General features: G+C 29.9%; 2 protein-coding genes, 1 non-coding gene and 1 pseudogene across 3 annotated transcripts; 2 read left to right on the top strand and 2 right to left on the bottom strand.

The window, feature by feature from the left end:
* Window positions 1–601: 601 nt before the first annotated feature.
* Window positions 602–5887, bottom strand: LOC111300603 (extradiol ring-cleavage dioxygenase-like). Its single transcript, XM_022896229.2, has 3 exons — window positions 5492–5887; window positions 1884–2254; window positions 602–966 (listed from the first exon to the last, which is right to left on the bottom strand). The coding sequence occupies exons 1-3, from the start codon at window positions 5729–5731 to the stop codon at window positions 774–776; spliced, it is 804 nt and encodes a 267-aa protein (XP_022751964.2). The 5' UTR covers window positions 5732–5887; the 3' UTR covers window positions 602–773.
* Window positions 5888–7358: 1471 nt separating this feature from the next.
* On the bottom strand, window positions 7359–16469 carry LOC149513756 (uncharacterized; annotated as a pseudogene).
* Window positions 16470–17376: 907 nt separating this feature from the next.
* On the top strand, window positions 17377–17483 carry LOC149513755 (small nucleolar RNA R71). Its single transcript, XR_016330178.1, has one exon. It is a non-coding gene; the product is annotated as a small nucleolar RNA R71 (small nucleolar RNA).
* Window positions 17484–21113: 3630 nt separating this feature from the next.
* On the top strand, window positions 21114–22168 carry LOC111300602 (PLASMODESMATA CALLOSE-BINDING PROTEIN 5-like). The gene is made up of 3 exons (XM_022896228.2): window positions 21114–21609; window positions 21692–21719; window positions 21878–22168. The coding sequence occupies exons 1-3, from the start codon at window positions 21273–21275 to the stop codon at window positions 22041–22043; spliced, it is 531 nt and encodes a 176-aa protein (XP_022751963.2). The 5' UTR covers window positions 21114–21272; the 3' UTR covers window positions 22044–22168.
* Window positions 22169–22760: the final 592 nt, after the last annotated feature.

The raw sequence follows: 22760 nt of genomic DNA, 5'->3' as shown, positions 1-22760 counted from the left end.
AGATAACAGCATCTAAATAAAAACAATGTTGCTAAATATTTGTGATTTATTTGCTCAACTTCATATTCTGTTCAAATGTCAATTTAGACTCCTAAATATTCTTTCGAATTTGGATGTAATCAAGTCAAATGAAGTTAATATATTATCATATCATTAGAAAACTTGAAATTAGAAATTTGACTCTAAGCTCAATGAAATTTTATTTTTTATGCTCAAACTTGATTCATTAATTATTTAAGTCACTGAAGCTCAATTTAATAAATTCGACCAAATTCGAAAAATTAAAAATATTAATATTAAACATTATAATTTTATCATTTATTTATATATTTATTATATATATTAAAAATTAAAAATTCAATTAAATTTAATTAAACTAATGAGCCTCTCAAATCAAATATTAAATATTCAAATTTAACTCGACTTGTTACTCAAATAGCTCAAGATGGACAATAAACGAGTCGAACTGAGTTTTTTCCTTGACTCATTTCACCCCTATTCCCTGACTGCTGCAAACGTACCTCCACCCACGAGGACTCAACACCCACCGGACAGAAAGCAAGCTGCTTGTAGAACGAACGTTCTATGTATCAAACTTAACTGGAACAAACTTCTCACATCTCATATATATAATATAATTGTTAAGTTGTCGAAGTGTAGATATACATACTGCACATTAATTAACATACAAATTACTCCTTGTATCTAATTTATTTGAGATAAAATAAGATGGAACAAAGAGGTGATACGGAAGGCAATTCTTCAATGGATTTTCAGCTCGCGGCTGTAAACTGGTAGGAAGCATATGAAAGAGCACCAAGATCCCAGCTGTGATGGATAAGTTTGGCCTTTGCATTTTCTCCTGCAGCACCCATGGCTACGTGCAACGGATAGAAGTGGTCTGGCCAAGGGTGAGCCATCTTTGCATATGGTGCCTTCTCCTGAAAGTGATTCACATCTTCATATCTACAAGAACAATCAAATAACCACAAGAGTCAAACTTCCTACCCAATAACAAAAACAAAACAAGTAAACAAAGAAACCTCAGACCTGGCATTGAATACAAAGATGGATTCAAATATCAAGTCATCTTGCCTTAAAAGAACTAAATTTGGACCCAACAAAAATGGATTAAGTGAAGGAAAATCTTAAAAGGTAACATCATCAACAGAGAATGTGAAGACATACTTCTAAATTATGATTTGCAATAGGAAAAGCCTCTCTCGCCACCAACCAAAACAAACACAATGGCAGCACCCCTCCCCCATCCTGCACCCCTCCTCTGCCTTTGCTCACAGGAAATATAAGAAACAAATATCTAAAAGAGAATAAATAGAAAAATAGACCCTTGGTTCATTAAAATAGATTCCCATTTCTTTTTTTTTTTTTTTTCAAGTTCAGTAGCTTCACAATGTTAAATGTAACTTGTAATTCAGCACTTAGAATCTTCTCAGACAATGTACTTTCTTTGCATAATTGCACTTAACTCCTAAAGCCTGGTTTAGTTAAATATACACTTGAGGAGAATTTAAAGAAAAAATGGACAAAGGGATGCCATAAAGCACACCCTTAGGATCAGAACCATAATCCAATCAAACTCAGAACCTCATTACATAGTGTGTAATACTACTGTTAGACACAGCCCCTTGACAGTATGATTATAGAAGTAAGAAATGCGACTAAATAACTTTAAAATTTTTTCAGCTTTCCAATTTATATCATTGTCAAGTCATTAAATTTGCTAGTTTGATCATAGGTCATTAGAACTTAGAGGAACGCTAGAATGAGTCACAATGTTTAATTACCAATGGCATGTTGTTGTCAATCTAACATATGTATAAACATAAAAAAGGAAATATTCTCTCACAAGAAAGAATGATCACCTTCCTTGAAGGAGAGCATCTTTAAGCCAAGTATCAAACTCTGAAGCCCATGGAACAACAGCACCACCCAAGTTTCTAAGGGCCCTCAAGTTATGAGTGGTGGCTCCAGAACCAATGATGAGAACACCTTCATCCTTGAGGGGGGCCAAAGCCTTTCCCAAGTTGTAATGGTAATTACCATCCCTTTTTGACTGAACAGAGAGTTGGCAGACTGGAATATCAGCCTCTGGATACATGAGCATCAGTGGAACCCAGGCACCATGGTCGAGTCCACGTTTTCTATCTTCATCAACACGCTTGAAATCAGATGCCATAAGCAATTCCTTCACTCTTAATGCCAACTCCGGAGCGCCTGGCGCTGGATATTTAAGCTGTTAATAGAAAATGAAGAGTTCGGAATAAATTAGGACTACCATTTCCAATACAACAATATAAGCTTTGCAGCAATTGTTGATAGTTTAGAATGTTGTGTATTGATTAATAGAGTTACTGTTTGCATTAATTATTCATAATTTGAAAAATTATGTTTGAATAAGAAGCATTTGTTTAAAATAGCTATGTAACAAAAAAGTTACAACTATTAAATGAATAATTACATTTGAATAGAAATATTTGTTTATAATAGTTATATAATAAAAGAGTTACAACTATTTAAACAAATTGATATGATTATTCATCAAAAGAACATGTCTATTCATCAGCTATAAATAAATCATTATGCATAACCATTTTCACTATTTTTGTCTAGAAAATTGAGATTTTGTTTTATCTTAGAGACATAATTATCTTTAAGAAAGCATTCTTCATGCCTCAAAACTAAAATTTGTTTCTATTATTTCTATATCCCTTATTTATTTTTCTAACAATTTAAAGGCAATTATGTGAAATTTATATTTTGCATAAGAAGATATAAGAAAAAAATTGGCAAAATTGACTTTTCAAACATGCATGGAAAGTCTTAAATATCCAAATGATTTCTTGGTGAAGTAAATACTAAAGATCAGATAAGTTTCTTATTTCTATCTTTCTAGTTTTTATATTCTATTCAAAGAATTGATATTAATAATTCATAGGAGATTTTGCATCTTATTGAATTTTTTTTATTAACTATTTTTTTAATTTTCAATTCTAAATTAAATTAATTAATTATATGATTTATGATTATATGGTATGTTCTATGTGGATTTTCTTGATTACGGCATTGAATGGTCATAAGCCTAAAAGGACATTGACTAGTTGCTAACTTTATATCCTTTTATAACCTTGTTATATTTTGATAAAACCATGGTTATTAAAAATGAAATTCTCGAGAATTGTTTCAAGGCATAAAAGAATTAATTAATTTGTATTTTTTTTAAAGAGAAGCTAGTATATATGCTCTTACCATAAAAATCATATTTTAATGTTCATATTCCATGCTTGCATTTTATTGACAAGAGTAGAATGTATGATTCATATTATTTATTTCACATATTGTTTCGGCATTTATTTCTTATGGATTAAATACTTTGTTTAAATTATGCAAGAATAAACATATTATTGAGATTACTTCAATTTCATTGAAGAAGTTGTATGATTTTTTATAAATGACTTGTTAAAATGCCTTTTTATTTGATGGAATATTTCATGTATGTATTTCAAAATATGAACATAAACTTATATAGCATTGTGTGGTTATACATGAAATTATGATTGTTCTTAAATTAATTAAGGCATGAACTATGGTGGATATGACTTTAGTGTCCATGATAAAATAAATTAATAAGTTATTCACCGCATGAATTGGCATGCAAGTCTCAAAGGAGACTATGGAAGCATGAGTTTACTAAAAGAATAATAACTTTGAGTGATTGTATTTGATATTTTAATACTTATTGTGTAGTTTCATATTGAGTTGAGATAAAAGTTTTAAAATTTTTAGAGAGAAGAAAATATCAAGATATTGAATACTTGATAGTAATCTTTCACTAGAGGTGGATAGTTGGAGACCTACTAGAAAAAAAATACACTAAATAATAAAAAGATAAATAAAGAGCAAGGTTAATTAATACACATATGGTGGGTCTTATAAATTATTAAGAAACAAAAGAAATAAATAATAAATGCTACCATAATGTAATAAGATTAATCTGTATAATTTTACTATATTTAAATTATACAAGTTAATAAGTTTAGTACAACTTATTAATGGAAAGTCATTAAAAATGATCCTTAATCTTAAAGGACTAATAGTGATTGGCTTATTTATTTAATTTATCTAATTATACTAGAAGTATAATTTTATTTAAGTTGGATAAAAAGGTATGGAAATAGAATGGTTGAAAGTTATATAAATAAGTATGGAGTTATGGCCCCAACTAATATCAATTATTTCTTACAAATGACAAGAATGAGGCAACAATGTCTAGAGTATATAAATGAAATGCAAAATGAGAAGTGTTGACATGTCAGCTTATGGAGTGATTATATTAGAGATTCAATCTTAAGTGGGAGTAATTATCATAAAAGAAAATTGAATCCCAAGATGTTCAATTAGTAATACTACGAGTGGAATGGGTTTAAACTAAAACTATTAGACACCAATAATGGAAACCAAACTTTGAATTAGCAACCTCTAATTACAAAGTTTAATGGGTAAAAATAAGTTATTGTTATGTGTTTGTTAAACACTAGTAAAACCCATTAAAATTTTAGAGATTAGTGAGGTCCATTTCATGGAAAGAATAAGTTTTATACTCTTAATGGAGTTAATTATGTAAATATCTAAAGAAATGGAGATATCAACAAAACTTTACCCATATAAATATGAAAGTAGTGCTGCTTCAACAAGAAGAATAAGGGTCTCTCTTTTAGATGTTTGTGAATAGGATAAGCATATGACCATTATACTGCTAAAGCGGTTACAAACCTCTAATAGAAAAACAAGTGTTATGTGTTTTATATGTTCAATTGTAACACTATAAGTTGAAGTTTAATCTGTGGATGCTATCAGCTTCGTTAGAATTCTAAGTTATATACGTTAATTGAAAGTTTAAATAGAGAAATAATGTCTTGTATTTATAATATTTATTTGTATGAAAGGTGAAAAATTAAATACCAACATTTCAAACTAGTGGAGGGATTTTTGGTAATTTAAAATTTGGTGCATCTTATATTGGATAAAAAGACTTAATTAGTGAATAAACTTAATTTTTATATTAATTTTACTCATATTTTGAATAATTATATTTGCACAAAAACAATTATTATAAGACAAATGATCATAATTATTTGAATACAAACAAATAACATTTCATGTATGTCATGATTAAACAAATAGTTATAATCATTTTAATAAAAATTTGTCTACTTTTTCATTATAAATAGAAAAATTTGTCTTCAAATCTCAAAGCCAAAATTCAATTTTATTATTTCTGTACTCTTATTTATTTTTCTAACAACAATAATTTTCGCAAATTAATAAAATCCAATCGCCTAAATCCCCGTCTATCCAAGAACCTCAGCCCGTTTCTTTAATTTTCAGAAATGAAAGATCAATCTACCAGACCCCGAACTGAACAAAGTATATAATAATAATAATGGAAAAGTTTTCAGGTTAGGAAAGGCACCTTGTACATTGGGTCGGGGAAACCATAGAAGTCATAGATGGTATCATTGCGTTGAACAATATTAACGGCAGGGAAAGAAGTGTCCCAATGCCCAGAAATTACGAGGATGGATTTGGGTGTGTGGCCAAACACTTTGTCTTTCCATGACTGCAAGAAATGCCTAGCGGGAAGCGACTCATCTATCGACAGCGTCGGCGATCCGTGCGATATATAGAAAGTATCCTTCATCGTCAACGCCATTTTTTGACGACAGTAATGTTTTATAAACAATTAAAGCTCAGTTGGAAATGCCAACTCTGGGACCGATCTTGATTTTATGGTTCAATATCATACCCACCTCAGGCCCGGCCTGCCCTGGCTTGGCAGTTCGTTTGACCCTGACCTTTGCTGTTATTATCATTATATAATTTTTATAACTATTATTATTATTATACATAAAAGTACGGAAGCCTTTTTTTTGTTTTTTATAATTTCAGATCATTCCCTTGGCTTTTCTCGCCTTTCTAGCTTTAGCAGTCACCTTATGTCTTTTCTCCAACATTTAGTATCAATCAAATTGAGTAGAGTCACCTATTTTAATTTAATCTCAATTTTATTATTTATATACCATTTTTTTTATTAATTAATTTTTTATAATTTTTTATTTAATTATTATTTTTATCATTTTTTTTACATTTTTTAAAATACTCTTAGTTGGATTTTGAGGCAGTTCAATATAAGTATGTTTTAAGACACCTTAAGAAGATTTAACCCCATAATCTGACAGCAAGTTTTGAACCCCATTTACTAGGTAAAGACTCCAAATTCTTATTGGCCTTTTTAGTAGACGTTTTTCCTTCTTTGAATTTTTTCTTTGTTTGTTTTAATATTTCATTCTCACTTGTGATATTATATATTAAAGCATTTGAGAGAATTATAAATGCTTAGCTTTATGCTGCAAAACCAAACCTCCATGATACAAACTCAAGAAAATTGTTTTTCAAAACTAAGCATCCTTTATGAAAAATCTTGAAATCCAACTAAGTCAATTAGCTAATTCATTTACTAACTTTTTATAGGATACTCTATTTAGTAACACTAAAATAATTCCTAAGAAGGATGGTAAAGAGCCACTATAAAGCTACCAGCCTTAGAAATTTAGTGACCTAATTAAAGTTATCCCTAATTAAATAAAAACTAATTATTAAATAATAAAAAACTTATCGAGTCAGGCCAGCTCGAATAAATTTAATCATTCCCTAACCATTTATATTGGCTTTCTAGTTCTCAGCTTTTACAACTTGGGCAACCAATAGCACCTAACTGTCAATCTAAAGCACATAGCAAAAGTTGCATGGCACCCAACCATCAACATAAAAGGTGATAGCACCCTAAAGTATAGTGTTTTTACTTGTTAAAATGGGTGCAAAAATTTAAAATTTGGTTGATTTTTGGTGCCTTTTACCTTTTTTGTGATTTTTAGGGTTTCAAGCTTATGGATTCCATTTTCATGCAACCCTTGCATGCAAGCATGCAAAGAGCACTTTCTACTTTAACTTGGAAGCCTATAGTTGAACTGCATTAGTCCAAATTCATCCATCCATGTTGCTAAGAAATATTTTTACTTACATAAGGATTCATCCAACTTTTCTATGGTTCAACCAAAACAAAAATGCAAAAAGATAATGCATATTTGTAGAATGTGGCATGCACTAGAACTCTCTCATGATTCATCACATTTGACTACCTCTATTCTAAAAAGGATTGCATGTAATTGCAAGCTTGCTTAGACACCACCTTATTCGGCCAAAGAGGTTTAATCCAAAAGTGATTATTTTGCTTAGCCATGAAGGAATTTAATAGTACAAGAACTTCTATCTCTTATCTTTCATTTGATTAAGACACATGCAAATTTGCTTATCCACCCAGCTTCAAAGTTTTTAATCTTTTTCTCAATTAACAATCTGTTAAGCCTCTTTTTTTTTTTTTCTTGTTTTAGGCATTTCTTTTCTAGTTCCATAATGCTCAAAACTAACCCCCAAACCTACTAACATCCTAGTAAAACAGTGCATCAGGTAAGGGACAACTTGCCTGTACTCTACAAAAGCTCGATTTGTTTTTTTCAAAGCCTTTCTATATCTATCTAATAGATTTTCCATCAAATAAAGCTCATAGTCAAGCCTATAAACTTTCATTTGTCTCTTATGTTGCTATTTATAGTTGGCATTATGCAAATGCTTGATAATGCTATCCCTTCATTACAACTCATCAAGCAACATTTGTTGATGTATACTTGAATCTCCATAAGGATGTTCTCTTGCAACATACAACATTTTTGCTTTACCAATCCAATGTTGCTTTTGCTCTATGCACATATCAAAATCAGATGACTTATCAATCTATCGCCCATCAATTCTCAACAGCTTATTGGACCTATTCAAAGGATAATAAGAAATGTCATTTTCATAACCAATCTCTCTCTTATTACCATTAACTAGAATTGATGAGACACTAAGATTTGTTTGAGTAACATCTTTAAACATAATAAATTCCATTAATGAGTTATCATGAATGTGCAACCTAGTTGTAAAAGGGAGATTTGCAGTTTCCATTGCTATAAGAAGATTTGTTGAATACTATCATTCAAATTATCATCTTTTGGTGAAGTAGGAAATCCTTTTTCATGTTGTTCTTCTTGTTGCTCTTCATTTGCTCCCTCTTCCATCTTTCTTCCAACTTCTCTTTCCTATTTCTTTTCTCATTTTACTTATTTCTTTTCCTTTTCCATATCAACACAGCCAACATCGCCAAGATTACATCATCGTAATAAATTCTCCTCACCCAAATCAATATAATTATCTCCATCCAAATGCCACTGCATGTATTGATGTTTATCTCTCTTACTTCTTCAACCATAATGACCTCCATTTGTTGATGTTCATCCTCCTTACTTTCCTCACAATTCACAACATCCTTACAATTTATAACATCCCCATCCACAACCTCCTTTTTAGCATATCCTTGTTAATCAAATTATCTTGCCCACTAAGACTCAACTCAATATTATGCTCATCCAACTATTATACCCTATGAAATTCATCAATTCCATCAACAACCATCTTGAAAACTCTAGGAATATTATGCTCTTCGTCTTTTTCCTTGGCATCGTAAACATTAATTTTTTGCTTCTTTTGAAGTAACTCTTCTTTTTAAAATTTTATTAAACATTGCATATATGAAACATAGTACAAATTCCCTAATTTAGAGGTAGCCATGAGTTTTTTCTCCACTATAAACCAAATCAAACCAACTTAATCTACCTTTTCAAAATAGCCTTCTTTTATCATTTTGGTCTAGCTCAACATCTCAATTGGCATCATCCAAGTATCCTCACATAAAAGCACATAGTTTGACACAAATTCCTCAATAAAAGCCTATCAATTCCTTTGATTCTTAAACTTCCACAAAGTTATCTTTCTTCACAAACAACTTTAAGGCGTGGGCTAAGTTGGCTTGGTTGACCGTAATGCAACACCCATTAACGTATGTTACAACAATTTTACAAGTGTAAGTAGCGATCAACTACGTGATTAGATCTCTTCGAACTCTTCCATCAAGTTTCAAATGAGCAAAATCCTACAAACTAAATCGTTTAATGAGCTTTTTGTGTGATGAAAAATTTAGGGTTTTATTGAGGATAAAAAAAATGGGCCTTAGGATTTCATTCAGTATCTCTAGCTTTTTCAGGGACTTTTTCTCTTGAGTGCATTGTTTCATTATTGCTTTCTTGTGTTTATGACCTTTGCCACAGCAAGAGCCAGTGTTGGTGGTGACATGGATGTCAGTGTCTAATGGAAATGAAAGAAAAGGCAAATATAGGTAGTCTACGTAAGCTTTATGTTTGTTTGGGTTTTCTTGATCATCAAATTTGTCTTGGGGTTGAAGGGTTTCTATGAGTAGAGCTTTAGGTGATTTATTAAGCCGCTAGGGCATAGCAGGGTTATGGTTTTAGTTGGGGTATGGCTGTGGTTGATTTGGGGGATCACTAGGGTGGCCATAGGGAAAAATGTGAATTTTTTGGGGAGCTAATTGTTTAGATAAGAGGAAATAGAAGATGATACAAATTACAATTTTTTTCATAAAAGCTATTTCACATGTAAATATTAGCTTTGACAATACAAATGCTTTTTTCAATATTATTGATAGACAAATAATTATTGTTTATTGTTAAAAAACAAGGTTGTTAATATCATACCAAACAATTTTTAATTTTTTTTTTAAATATGGTATATATTGGTATTAGTGATTTCAATATATTATTTCAGATTTTTCAGATTTTTCAGTATAAATATATTTATAAATATATACAGATATATATATATGAATTAGTACATTATAATACTATTAATAATCTACAAATAAATATGCAATATCTTTAAAAATCAAATTATTTAACACTTACATTTTATAAATTTTTAGAAAAATAATTGATTTGGAAAGGCCTCACTAGAACTTTTTTTAGCCAATATAAGCATGTATTAGATGCGGCTCTTGATAGATTGTCATTGTAAAATATGGAAAAAAAATGCCAATAAGTTTAAAAGTATAAAAATAGTATTGTAAAATTTTCATAATATTTTGAAACACTTAATCTGATCATATGATATTCAAATAAATATTTTTTATGCAAATATTAAAATAAAAACAAAGAGATGAAAAAATTAATCTTGGCTTCATGATTGTTAAACTTTAAAAAAGAAGCACAATTACTTTCTTAAAAGAGATTGAAATACTTATGAACTTAGGTTTGAAAAAATAAAGTATAAAAGAAAACAAGTTACAATAAAAAAAAAAGAAAAACTCAACTCTTAAGAGTTATTTTGTCAATTAATTTTATTTTTATTAGATTAAAAATATTCAAACAACAAAAAATAAATTAAAAATTACAAAAAATATTTCACATTTACGCACCGATCAAAACAAGCTAATCCATCGAAATTCATCGAAATCAATCAAAACCAACGAGAACAATCGATTTTACCTGATACCAAATCCGACATGAAAAATATCCTTAGTGGTACCATGTTTTGGTATAATTTGAGCATACTGGTCGATATAGCCAGTACTAAAAGAAATTAACAACTGTGGTTAAAAATAAAAAATAAAATAACAAAACTCATTAAAATTTTTTATGATATCTTTAAATAATTAGGTAAATCTTATATACACCTCTTGTGATTTACAATTTTTCATTTACACCTTATAGTTCACTTATCTTAACAAAAGGGATAACGTCAAAAAAAGAAAGAAACTAATTTTGTAATTACACTAAAATATGGTTGATTTTTGACATCATTACCTCATTCTTGCAATGGAATTGAATCACAATGTTATAAGTGGAAAAAATTTCTATAATGAGTATAAGTGAAAAGTCACAAACTATAAGAGATTGTTGCTGAAACTGCAAGTGTATAGGTCACACAAATAATACAGATGGAAAGCATTTCAAATATCATCTATTTAGGGATTGAGTGATATTTTTTAAGGATAAGTACTGATTTAACACTTGAGGTTTATCTAGTTAGAGTAAAAATTTTTGGGTAATTTCTAATTTGATTACCCTACATGAATTAAAACCAAATTAAGCCAGTTAATTAACCTAAATTACTAACAAATTAAACCTACATTACTAAATCGAGAAAGTTATTGAAATTGGCAAGTTACTAAAAATAATAGGTTTTAATCTAAATGGATCTAAACCCTAAAACATGCATTAAAGATAACCTACACCAAAATGACATAAAATCAAATGACTTGAATTGTAAAAATAGAAATTAAACAATTAATGCAACAAGATAAGCAAGCAAAATTAACAAAGAAGTAAAGAAAATAAACTTAAATAGACCAAAACATTAAAACACATGCAACCATACTTTACAAGCAAGTTAAAGGCCTAAATCAAGGATCAATTTAAACCAAATAGGGGTTTGAAACAGAATTGGAAATGAGCAATAAATAGCATCTAAAAACCTAAAAAAAAATAAGGAAAACAAAATATCAAACATGTGCAAAACATAATTAAATGCACACAAAGCCTGTCGTAACATGCATGCCATTTATTAAAGATGAATTAAATATGAATTAAACCTAGAATACAATAGTTAGATCCTTAAATAGAAAGCAAAGATAATCTAAAAAGGCATGCAAAACTTAAAGTGAATGACCAAAATAACTTTAAGTCATATTAGCTAACACCTAAAAAACTAGTAGGAAAAGAGTTCATGCATAAAACCTAGGCTAAGGACATTAAAACAACTTTAACAACACTTAAATAAGGACCAAAATTATTAATTTTAGGGGCTGGAAACAGATTAGGTAGAATTGAAACATGGTTAATAGAAAACAAGAATAAAATGCTACTAAAATGCACTTATTATCTATTATGCTAAGAGAACTGAAATGAAATGCAAAAGAACATTAAAATAAAATCTAAAAAAAATCTCAAAATAGACTTAAAATGCTACATAAAAGCCATAGGAAGAGACAAAGAAAAATTTGACAGAACAAGGTCTAAATTAAAGTTGAGAACAAGCCATGGAAATGGAAATTTCAAAAGAACATAAGAACCTAGGTGTTGGAAAAAAGTAGAAAACATAAAGAAAATATTAAACATGAATGCATAACCTTAAAATATACCTAAAAGCAAACAAAAAATGCATAGGAAACTATAAGCAAAGACCATTTGCAAAAACCTAGAACCTTTGCAAATCTTGGGACCTTTACAAATCTTAGAATTTTTGTGAATCTGGATCTTTATGAATTTTAAAATCTTTGAGAATCTTGGAACCTTTGCAAATCTTGAAATCTTTACAAATTTGGAACCTTTGTGAATCTTGGAATCTTTGAAAATCTTGAATCCTTTATAAATCTTGGAACCTTTGCGTATCTTAAAACCTTTATGAATTTAGAACCTTTATGAATCTTGAAACTTTTACGAATCTTATAACCATTGTGAGTCTTGGAACCTTTACGAATCTTGTAACCTTTGCAAATCTTAGAAATCTTTATGAATCTTAGAATCTTGTGAGTCTTGAAATCTTTGCAAATCTTCTAACCTTTATGAATCTTGAAACCTTTACAAATCTTGGAACTTTTGTAAATCTCAAAAAGTTTGTGAATCTTACGAATCTTGAATCTTTTGCATTGTATTCACTACATTCATTAAATTCATTGGCTTGTATTGCATTCAATACATTCACTGCATTCATGCATTGTATTTATTATGATGTCTAAAAAGAAGAAAAATTAAAGTTTGAGTTGAAATTGAATTTGAGAATTTTGAAATAATTTTTTCATTCATTGCATGTATTTATTGTATATGCTTGGAAAGTAAGAAAGAAAAAGTATATGTTGATATGATTTAGAGAAAAGACATTAGAAGATGAGCAATGATGGTCCAGTCGAGATGAACGAAATCAATTTAAGGTAAAAATTTTTAAAGTTTCAATGCCTCTATTAAGAAAGAGCTTTTCCAAAGATAAAAATAATTTATAAAACCTCCAAGCATAATCTCTAAGACTTCTAGGCATAATCTTCAAGACTTCCAGATATGATTTATAAGACCTTTAGGCATAATCTTTAAGACCTCTAAGCATGATTTGTAAGACATTCGGATATAATATTCAAGACCTCCAAGCATGATCTTTAAAACCTCAGGGCATGATCTTTGAGATCTTTAGGTATCTTTTTAGATTTGATTATTTAAAGTTTCAAGCCTCAGTTGTAGGAAAGCATTCCATTTAAAGTTGCAAGCTCAGTTGTGAAAGTGCATTTTATTTAAAGTTTCAAATCAGTTGTGGGGGAGCTTTTGCAATTTTTTTTTTTAATTTTTCTAGATCCAAACAAAATAGATGTCTTTTATCTTTATACAAAGTAAAACAATATTGAGCAAGAATCAATATAAACTCTCAGTGCTTCATTTAACATGAATGTCTAATGGATTGATCAATGAATATAACTAAAGCAAAATAATGAACAAGTGCAAATATACAAGAATCAACCTAGGCTAAGCTCATTCCTAATTATGGTTTCACAAGCAAGCAATACCTCTTACACATCTTTGCATGAAATTTAGTAATGTTATGCAACACATGAAACTTCAATAACAAAGATCAATAAAGTGTGTTTAAGTTTCATAAGTTTGCTTATCACATCTTTTTCCATTAATGTGGATAAACACATGACCAAGGATTATTTAGGATTTTCATAAACTTGTAATGTAAGGCTAAGGTCAAAGGTATGAGAAAAGTCAATTTAGGCTTAGATACCCTAAGAATGCATTAATTGTTTAGGATTATTCATAATTGAGCTTTCAAGGTAAAAAAGGTAACCTTGACTAAAGAAGCACCCCCATAAAACTTTGATTTTGCTCATTTTTTTTTTTCTCTTCTTTGCTTTTCACTACTTTATTGTTTTTGCTTTGCTTTTATTTTTTCCTTTTTGCAAGCTACCTTAACTTTTTCTTTTTTTAATTTTTTCATTCTTTTCCAAGTTTCATCCTTCTTTTCTAATTATGCATAGCTTAAAAATAGTGCACAAATATCCTAATATATATATGGCAATAGACCAAAAAGATAACAAATAAGCAAATCAAGACTATGGGCTTGTAATGTGGTTTTAAAACAAAAAAAAAGGTAATATTAGGCTCAAATGGGGTGATTATAAAAGAATTAGATCAAGGATGGATCGTGAGGCTCAAATGATTCAAAAATAACTTATATCATTTTCCTAATCATGCGTTTTTTAATATTTCACCTTGAGAAATGATCAAAACAAATTATAGAACATGAAACACAACTTCAATGACCAATGAAAAAAAATCTCATGCTCATACAATCAATTACTAAATAAAAAATCTAATTATCAAACTATCAACTCACAAATAAAATCCATATTCAAGAATTCACTAAATCTAAGCATCCTCTTATATTTTACACATATTCAATCTTTTCCTAAAGCTAATATTCATTCTCAATCTTTACCTTTTCATTGGCTTTATGAAGAACTAATCAAAGAAAACATACTAATAATTCAAGCTACAACTAATTAAGTTCAATTTCAAGGTAAAACTCAAGAAAAATTAGAAAAATTTTTCAAATTTTGAGCAATTTTCCCTTAACCCCAAACTTAAACAACATAATGTCTTCAATGTGTAAGAAACAAACAATAAAGCACAAAAGAGAGGAACAAGGGAACTTTTTATCATCATGGAGGCATGGTGTAGCTAAATCTCCTATGAATGCTTGGCCGAAACTAGTGATTCTAGCTTTAAGCTCATATTTCACTTATAAAACATAAGAAAATACCTACAACAAGAAAAAAACATCAATATGTACAAAGAAATATAAGCAAAACAACAAATAAGCAAATAAAAACAACATAAAATGTGAAACTTGGGTTATCTCCCAAAAAGGGCTTTATTTAAAATTAAAAGTTAGACTATCAAAATAAGCTTATAACTATATGTTCATAGTTATCACTTCACACTTAAATCTTGAATACAACCATTTAATGACCTCTTCTTAACCTTTTTATTCAAAATAGGGTCTAATGATGGATCATGTGGGCAAGCAAGAGTGACAATAAATTTTTTTATAAAACTATTAACCTCACACCTAGAAGGATTAATGTGAGTTTCAATTTTGAAATCCAATCAATTAGTCTATCCTTAACATTAACCATATCATATCTTTATTGTATCTACTCCATACCTTTCCTCCTAGAAGGACTATGATAATTAAGGTTAAATTGAAATTTATTTAAAATTGATGAATTAACAAATACAGATATCCCATCATATATACAACTAAACAATTAGCCTCCATTATAAATGAACTATGATCATCATTATCAAATTTAAATGTCTCAAAGCTCAATGAATCTAGATTTGAAGGTATAATCATTTAACGAAAAGTGTTAGAATCCATTAAGGGCTTTGCATAGAGGATGGTACAAATCAACAAGTAAAGACTATCAATATCTCATCATAATCCTCACTTAAATCTATGTTCTCTACCTCATCGGCTACAAGGGATTCCTTAAAATATGAAACAATGTGCTCTAGGTGAAAAACATAAAAAATCACATCACTAACTATTTTTACTTTCAAGCACTCATCAAAATCATTAAAGAATTGCAAAACTTTGAAAACATTAAATCAAACCTCTTGATTTTGAACTCACATAGTTAATTCTCCTTTTTTTCACATCAATCAAAGCCCTAGCAATAGTTAAAATAGGTCTTTTTGGAATAATTGGGATTTCATGATCTACCTCAATATCTAAAACCACAAAATCAAGAAGCAAAATGAATTTTTCTACCTTTACTAAGACATCTTCCACAATCCCTTAAGGATATTTCAATGATCTGTCAGCTAATTGTAGAGTAATCAATATGGGTTTGGCCTATCTTATGCCTAATTTCCTAAAAATGGCCTAGGGCATCAAGTTGATACTAGAGCCTAAATCACATACTATTGAAAGACATACTACTTATAGTGCATAGGATAGTAAAACTACTAAGATCTTTTAATTTTGTAAATAGCCTTTCTAAATTAAAGATGTATACTCAATGGTTAATAAATTATTTCATAATCCTCAAGTCTCCTCTTTCGAAAGATAATGTTTTTCATGAATTTGACATAAGTGGGCATCTGCTCTAATGCATTCACAAAAAGGATGTTGACATGTAACTTCTTAAACACCTCTAAGAATTTGAAGAATTACTTTTCTTTCTTCTACTTTTCAAACCTCTGAGAGAAAGGAATATAAGGCCTAGATGACTTGATTCTAGGAGGAGCAAGCCTAGATGAACTGGGTATAACACAATGTGTAGGTGTTTGAGGTAACTAGGTAGGTATGACACTTTCATCCACATTCTTACCCTTATCCCCTTCTTGAACTAGATCTCCCTCAGGTTCATCCCCATCAAACTTCTCCATTACTATATTTTTGAAACCTACTTGGACTGGGCCACTAGCTACCTGTCTCTTATTCAAATGTGTAATGGCTTTGCACTGCTTCTTCCCTTCTCTCTTAGTGTTTACCTCCGTGTTATTTGGTAAGGTCCCATGGGGTCGGGTACTAAAGAATGTAGCTAACTAACCTATATATGTCTCTAGGTTCTTAATGGACGCAGCTTAGTTCTAGAACATAGTATTATGGTTTATATGATAAAAGTCTAGGCTTTAATAAGGGAACCTACAAGATCTTCGGTTAAAAGTTTTTTTTTTTTAAAAAAAGTAGCATTAGTGGATATAGAGGTGTAAAATGCTATGGGTGTGGGTGTTACTGCTGTTAATATGATGGCTATTAAAAACTAGAAAGTGAGGTGGTCTAGTGTATTAGGTCTGTTATGGTGCTTGAATGGACTAGACTAAGATAAGGTTATTCCTTCAATCTAGGTTATATGCAAAAGCATAAGGGTTATTAGGTTACCTAAGGGTTTATCCTAAATAATGGATACTCTCTAGACTAGGATAAGACTCCCCTAGGTGACCTACCCCACAAATGTCACATAAAACTATAGGACTATTAGTGAACCTAGAATGATTAGGACTCGACTCAGAGGATGTGACCTTAAGATTCAAGGATTCTAAAAATTTGGCTAGAGACTCTACCTTAGCATTTAATGCTGTAAACTTATTAAACTCATACACCCTTGAAGCTTTCCTAGGATATTGTTTATCATTTGACTGCTAACAGTTATTGATGGCCATACGCTATATTATATCATATGCACTATCTAAGGTATTATTCATTTGGACACCTGCTGCTATAGTATCTAGGATGATCTTAGTATTTGATATCAACCTATTATAAAAAATTTGAATCTTCAGCCATTTCGATAGTTCATGATGTAGACACCTCTTTAGGAGCTCTTTATATCTTTTTCATGCTTCATACAAAGTCTTTGATTCATATTGGGTAAATGTTGTAATCTCATTTTTAAGCTTGGCTATCTTGGCTAAAGAAAAACACTTAGCCATGAATTTTTTAACTAAATCATCCCAAATAGTAATGAAATTTAGTGGCATCAAGGCTCACTAACTCTTAGCTTTATTTCTAAGAAAAAATGGTTAGAATCTAAGCATAATGGTATCCTCAGTAAAATCATTATATTTGAATGTATCACATATCTCCAAAAACTCCTAAAGATAAGCATTCGAGTCTTCATTCATATGACCACTAAATTGTACTGACTGTTGTAACATTTGGATAATTATAGGTTTAATTTTAAAGTTATTGGCTTGAATGGCTAGCCTCTTAATGCTAGGTTAACATCCATTAAGATCAGGCACAATATAGTTCTAAGAGCTCTAGTGTCTTGCTCAGCCATAATGATGGTAGGATCGATTTGTCTTTCTTTTCTAAGTCTTTTAAAGGTAGTCTCAAGCTCGAGATCTACAAAGGTCAACTCATGTCTCTTAACTAAGTACATACATGAACCACAAGAGCATTGGACTGAAAGAACATTCTAAAAACATAAACCTAAGTATATACATCTAAGAAAAGTGAACAACAAAAGAAGCTAAGATATGGACATCTAAAATCGTGACAATCTTAAGACTAGCCTAATGTAGGTACACTAAATGTAACCTAATCTATAGAAGAGTATGGTGAAAGATGATATTAGCTTAAGACTCTTGACTTCTAAGCTCTGGTAGTGACGTCAAAAACTTGATTGGATTATTTTACAAGTGCACAAGCCATATAAGAAATAATAGTGACCTTTCGATCAAGATATCATTTTCACATGGATTAGGTAAAGAAATTTCTAGGCTAAATATCTATTATTACCCTACCCTTCTAAAGTTGGTTCGATCAAAGAATCAACATGAAAATTAAGCTAATCTAAGAAAATAAAATCAATTAAAGCCATGCATTACGTAAACTAAGTAAAATAACAAAATGTACAAAAATAGTAGCTAAACTAAAATGCAATGACATGAATCATGAATTAAAATGTAAACCTAATATAAGAGTGAAAATGACAAGTATCATGAAAAAGAAAAATAATAACTAAAACAAACATAACGGAATTGACTAATTTTAACTAACTCTAACTACTTTCTAACTAACTTCACTTCTTAATAAAAGAAAATCTAAAAATGATTAAAAAATTAATCAAAACATCTTGAAAATTAAAGAAAATAGTAGCCTAACTAAGAATAAAATGGTATTGAAATAAGGATTGAAAAATAAAGGCACCAATCTCATTTAAACAACCAAAATTGAGAATGACACACCAAATTTAGAAAACCAATGCTCAACAAATGAGCCTAAAGCTAATGTAATTTCCATCGCCTTAAGTATCAAATTGCAAGAATAAGGAATGAACTAAAATAGAAACAAATTTAAAATGCAAAAGTTGAATCAAAACCGTAAAACTCAAGTGTGAAGTTGAAAATTGAAAATGGTAAAAAAATCTAGAAACCAAATTTAAAACTAACATTCTAGCTCTAAATGATGCAAACTTAAGTTAACATGAATTAAAAATTTAAAGCTCAATTAAAGAACTAGAAGGAAAAGTAATTTGAAGAACAAAAAGTGCAAGAAAATATAAGAAATAACTAGGAAAACCTAAAACTAAATTTGAAAGTTAACCAAAACTCACTAAGTTGTTGAAAGGAAAAATTAGATTTAGAAATTTATAATGAAAATGAACTTGAGCTAAGCTAATATATCATTCCTCAACAAGTTTACTACTAAATTAAAAAAAAATTGTAGCAAAAATATACTTAAAATAGAGAAAAACATAATACTATCAACAAAACTCATCCAAATAGCCATCAAATACATGAATTAAATTGCAATAAAATGAAAGTAAGCAAGTAAATATGTAAATCTAAAAGTATAAGGTTTAAGACAAGCAAACAAATCACCTAGAGGAAAAAAATCCAAGAATCTATTTGGTGTTCATGTTTGGACTACACTACCTCTAGGATTTCAACTGCAATTTGCAAAAATTAATTAGAATGGTTAGGATTGAATTTGCAACTAAAATCTTACTAGATTGTAAGGCTAATGAGTTATGAAACTATAAAAAAAATAGAGTAAAAAGAAACAAGAAATCAAGGAGTTTTGATTAAAAAACTAGAAAATAGTTAGGTGCATGAATTTGAAAACAAAACTGAGATCAATCAGAAATCAAAGGAATTTGAGTAAGAAAATGTAAGAATTTGCAAGTTTCATTATAAAGTCTTAAAAAAATTGAAAAACACATCAAGAAAGTGAAAATTCAACAAGAATCAATTGGAAAAACTAGAATTAAAGATTGTTTGACAAGTAAAAAAATGCAAGAAAATGAAATGCAGAAAAGTAAAATGCAAAAATTAAAGAAACAAAAAATGTAAAGTTTAACCTAAAATCTAGGCTAAAATCTTCCAAAATGGCTGGCTTTCTTCCTATTTATATTTAGGTGAACGGTGCCTTCAACACTAAAAAATCTCTCCAAAATATCTAAGAATGAGGGGTCATCTAAATCCTTCTTTTCTCCTTGTTACATGGCTTCAAGGCTGGTAGTTAGTTGCACACCTTTCTCTCTTGACTTTTGCGGCCAAAAAGTCCATTTGATGGCCAATAAGAGCTCTCCAAAATGCTATGTCAGCAACTATTCATTGCCTCTTTTGAATGCCAAGAAATGGCGCCAACATATGAATCATTTGAAGCTTGATTCCACTAACGTCAATATAGCCTTTCCTTGTTTTCCTTATGGTGCCACATGGATGAATTAATGCTTTTATTTTTCTGCAAAATGCAAGTCATTACATGAATAAATTTAACATACAAATCATTAGAAAAATTATGGAAATAATGCTAAAAAAATCATAGAAACAAGGATCAAGAAAACTCTCTCAAAATGCAATGTATCTTAATGACATTAGTTTGGACTTCACTAATCTTTTTCACTATAAATCCTCCAAAATGTGTTCAAATTGTTCAAAAATTCTTATTTTCTCTATTTTTACTTATACATGAGATAAATGTGCATTTAAGAGTATTTTTGTTAAGAATTTATAAGGAACAAGCTAAAATATAAGAAAAATTATACTAAAAATGAATATGAAAATATTAAATTTCTAGTGTAATCAGTTAGTTATTATCACATCAGCAAAATATTTTTTTTATCTTTCCTTGATTCTTTCCCTTTTATTATTATTTTTTAATTTGGAATTAAAAAGATATTTTTAAATATTTTTAAATTTTTTATTTAAATATTAAAGTGAAAATAAATGATTAGATAATGACTCAAAATTTATGATATTTGTTATAATTTTATTAGGTATTAATAAGTAATTTGACTAACATTGTTAGATTAAAGTATTAAAATATTTGATAGAATAAAATTTTGAATACAAAACTTTTTATTTTCTTAAAAACTAGACTGATACAAAAAATGTACCTAAATAAACCATTTTTGTATTTAACCCTTCAAAAAAGTTGTCATAGAAAAACTGAAAAGGATAGGTAACCGCTACTAGACAAACCACAAAAGGGAACAGATCCTCGTTCAAAACTTTACTCTTTCACATGTCTCGTTTCACTCTCACTCATATCTGCCAAATCACCCTTTGGCTTTCATCGCTTCTTTGCAATAGTTTATTTCCCTTAGATCTCTCACTTCCTCAAACCCCTAAATGTCCCAACGGTCGTTGTTCCATTAATCTCCTACATTTACCTTATTAAATATTATACAAAACAATACTCTTGTCAAAGCATCCACCGCCTGTTTCCTGCATAACATGTCGCACAGTCTCTTCTTTCCTCTAATTGTGTATCTCATTTTCGTGCTGCTGCCACGGTCAATGGCCCAGCAAGGCGGCGGAACGGTGGTCACGGAGCTTTGGTGCGTCGCAAAGAACAACGCGGAGGACGCGGCGCTGCAGGGAGCGCTGGACTGGGCGTGCGGCCCAGGCGGAGCGGACTGCAGCCGGATCCAGAAAGGTGGACCCTGTTATGACCTCTCAGATATCCAGAAAACGGCGTCGTATGCCTTCAACGACTACTACATGAAGCACGGTTTGACTGACGACGCTTGCTCCTTCTCCAACACTGCCGCTCTCACTTCCTTAAACCCTAGTCAGTTCAGAGTTGCCATTAACAATCATAAAACCCTTTCATTTGTTAATGCATTGCTTAATTTGTTTATGTTTTGTTGCAGGCCATGGTGATTGCAAGTTTCCTTCCAGGTAATGCTTTCAGTATCAATTTGGATTTTGAAAATTGTTCATTTCTGTTTTGGAATAACCATCAACGAATTTCCATTCTCCTTTTTCTGCCATTGAATGTTTTAAAACATCAATAGCTAATTATTGAATTGATTTAGTACATTTATTTTGTAATGCAGCAAAACAGTGAAAAATGCAAGCATTTCTGGATCAACGGGAACACTGGGGATGAGACCAGATACTGCAGATTTGAGCGCTTCTAATCGCATTGCTCACTCCTGGCTAAGGCCGCTAATTGTTGCTCATTTGTTTTTTGCTATTGTAAGGATCTTCTCAGAAACTTAGAGTAAAATGACACGTTTTAGTTGAAAACCATTGGCAATTATTTTTATTTGTTCTGAATTAGTAAGGCAAATGCCTTTTGTGGACAAGGTGTAGTTATTTCAAATTAAACTCTTGGATTGCGTGTATGTTTCTGCAAGTTTTTTCTTTTTTGTTTTATTCCAGCTTTGCTACCTTGTTGTGGCTTTTTGGGATGAACATTTCTATGCGGGCTTTTACATGAGAATGTTAATTTACAAGGCTGAAATTTGAAGTTCTTATGTGAAGAAAATGGGCATTAATATTTGGATCGAAGGGCAAATTTGTTATTATACCATTTATACTACGGGTAAAATTTGAAATTTACCGTTTTATGTTATTATTTTGATTGAAATTTATGATTATATTATTATACTTTTATTGAAATTTTTGGGGATGAACATTTCTATGCGGGCTTTTACATGAGGGTGTTAACTTAGAAGGCTGAAATATGAAGCGTATATTTTTTTTAGTTATTATGTGAATAAAATGGTACAAAATTTTGGATCATAGGGCGAATTTGTTATTATTCCATGAAAAAATTGAAATTTGCCGTTATTTTTTTTATTATTTTGATTGAAATTTATGATTATGCTTTTATTTTTTATTTTTTATTTTGAATTGCATTTATAGAAAAAAGAATTTTCTGTCTTATGAAAATAGAATATGTTGTTGGTACATCTAGAATTAATTTTGAATAAA

This window comes from Durio zibethinus, chromosome 18 (genome assembly GCF_047325235.1).
Source record: "Durio zibethinus cultivar Kanyao isolate XHJ-2024 chromosome 18, ASM4732523v1, whole genome shotgun sequence".
In the NCBI taxonomy this organism is placed as follows: Eukaryota; Viridiplantae; Streptophyta; class Magnoliopsida; order Malvales; family Malvaceae; genus Durio; species Durio zibethinus.
This window is presented reverse-complemented; position numbering and strand designations above follow the sequence as displayed.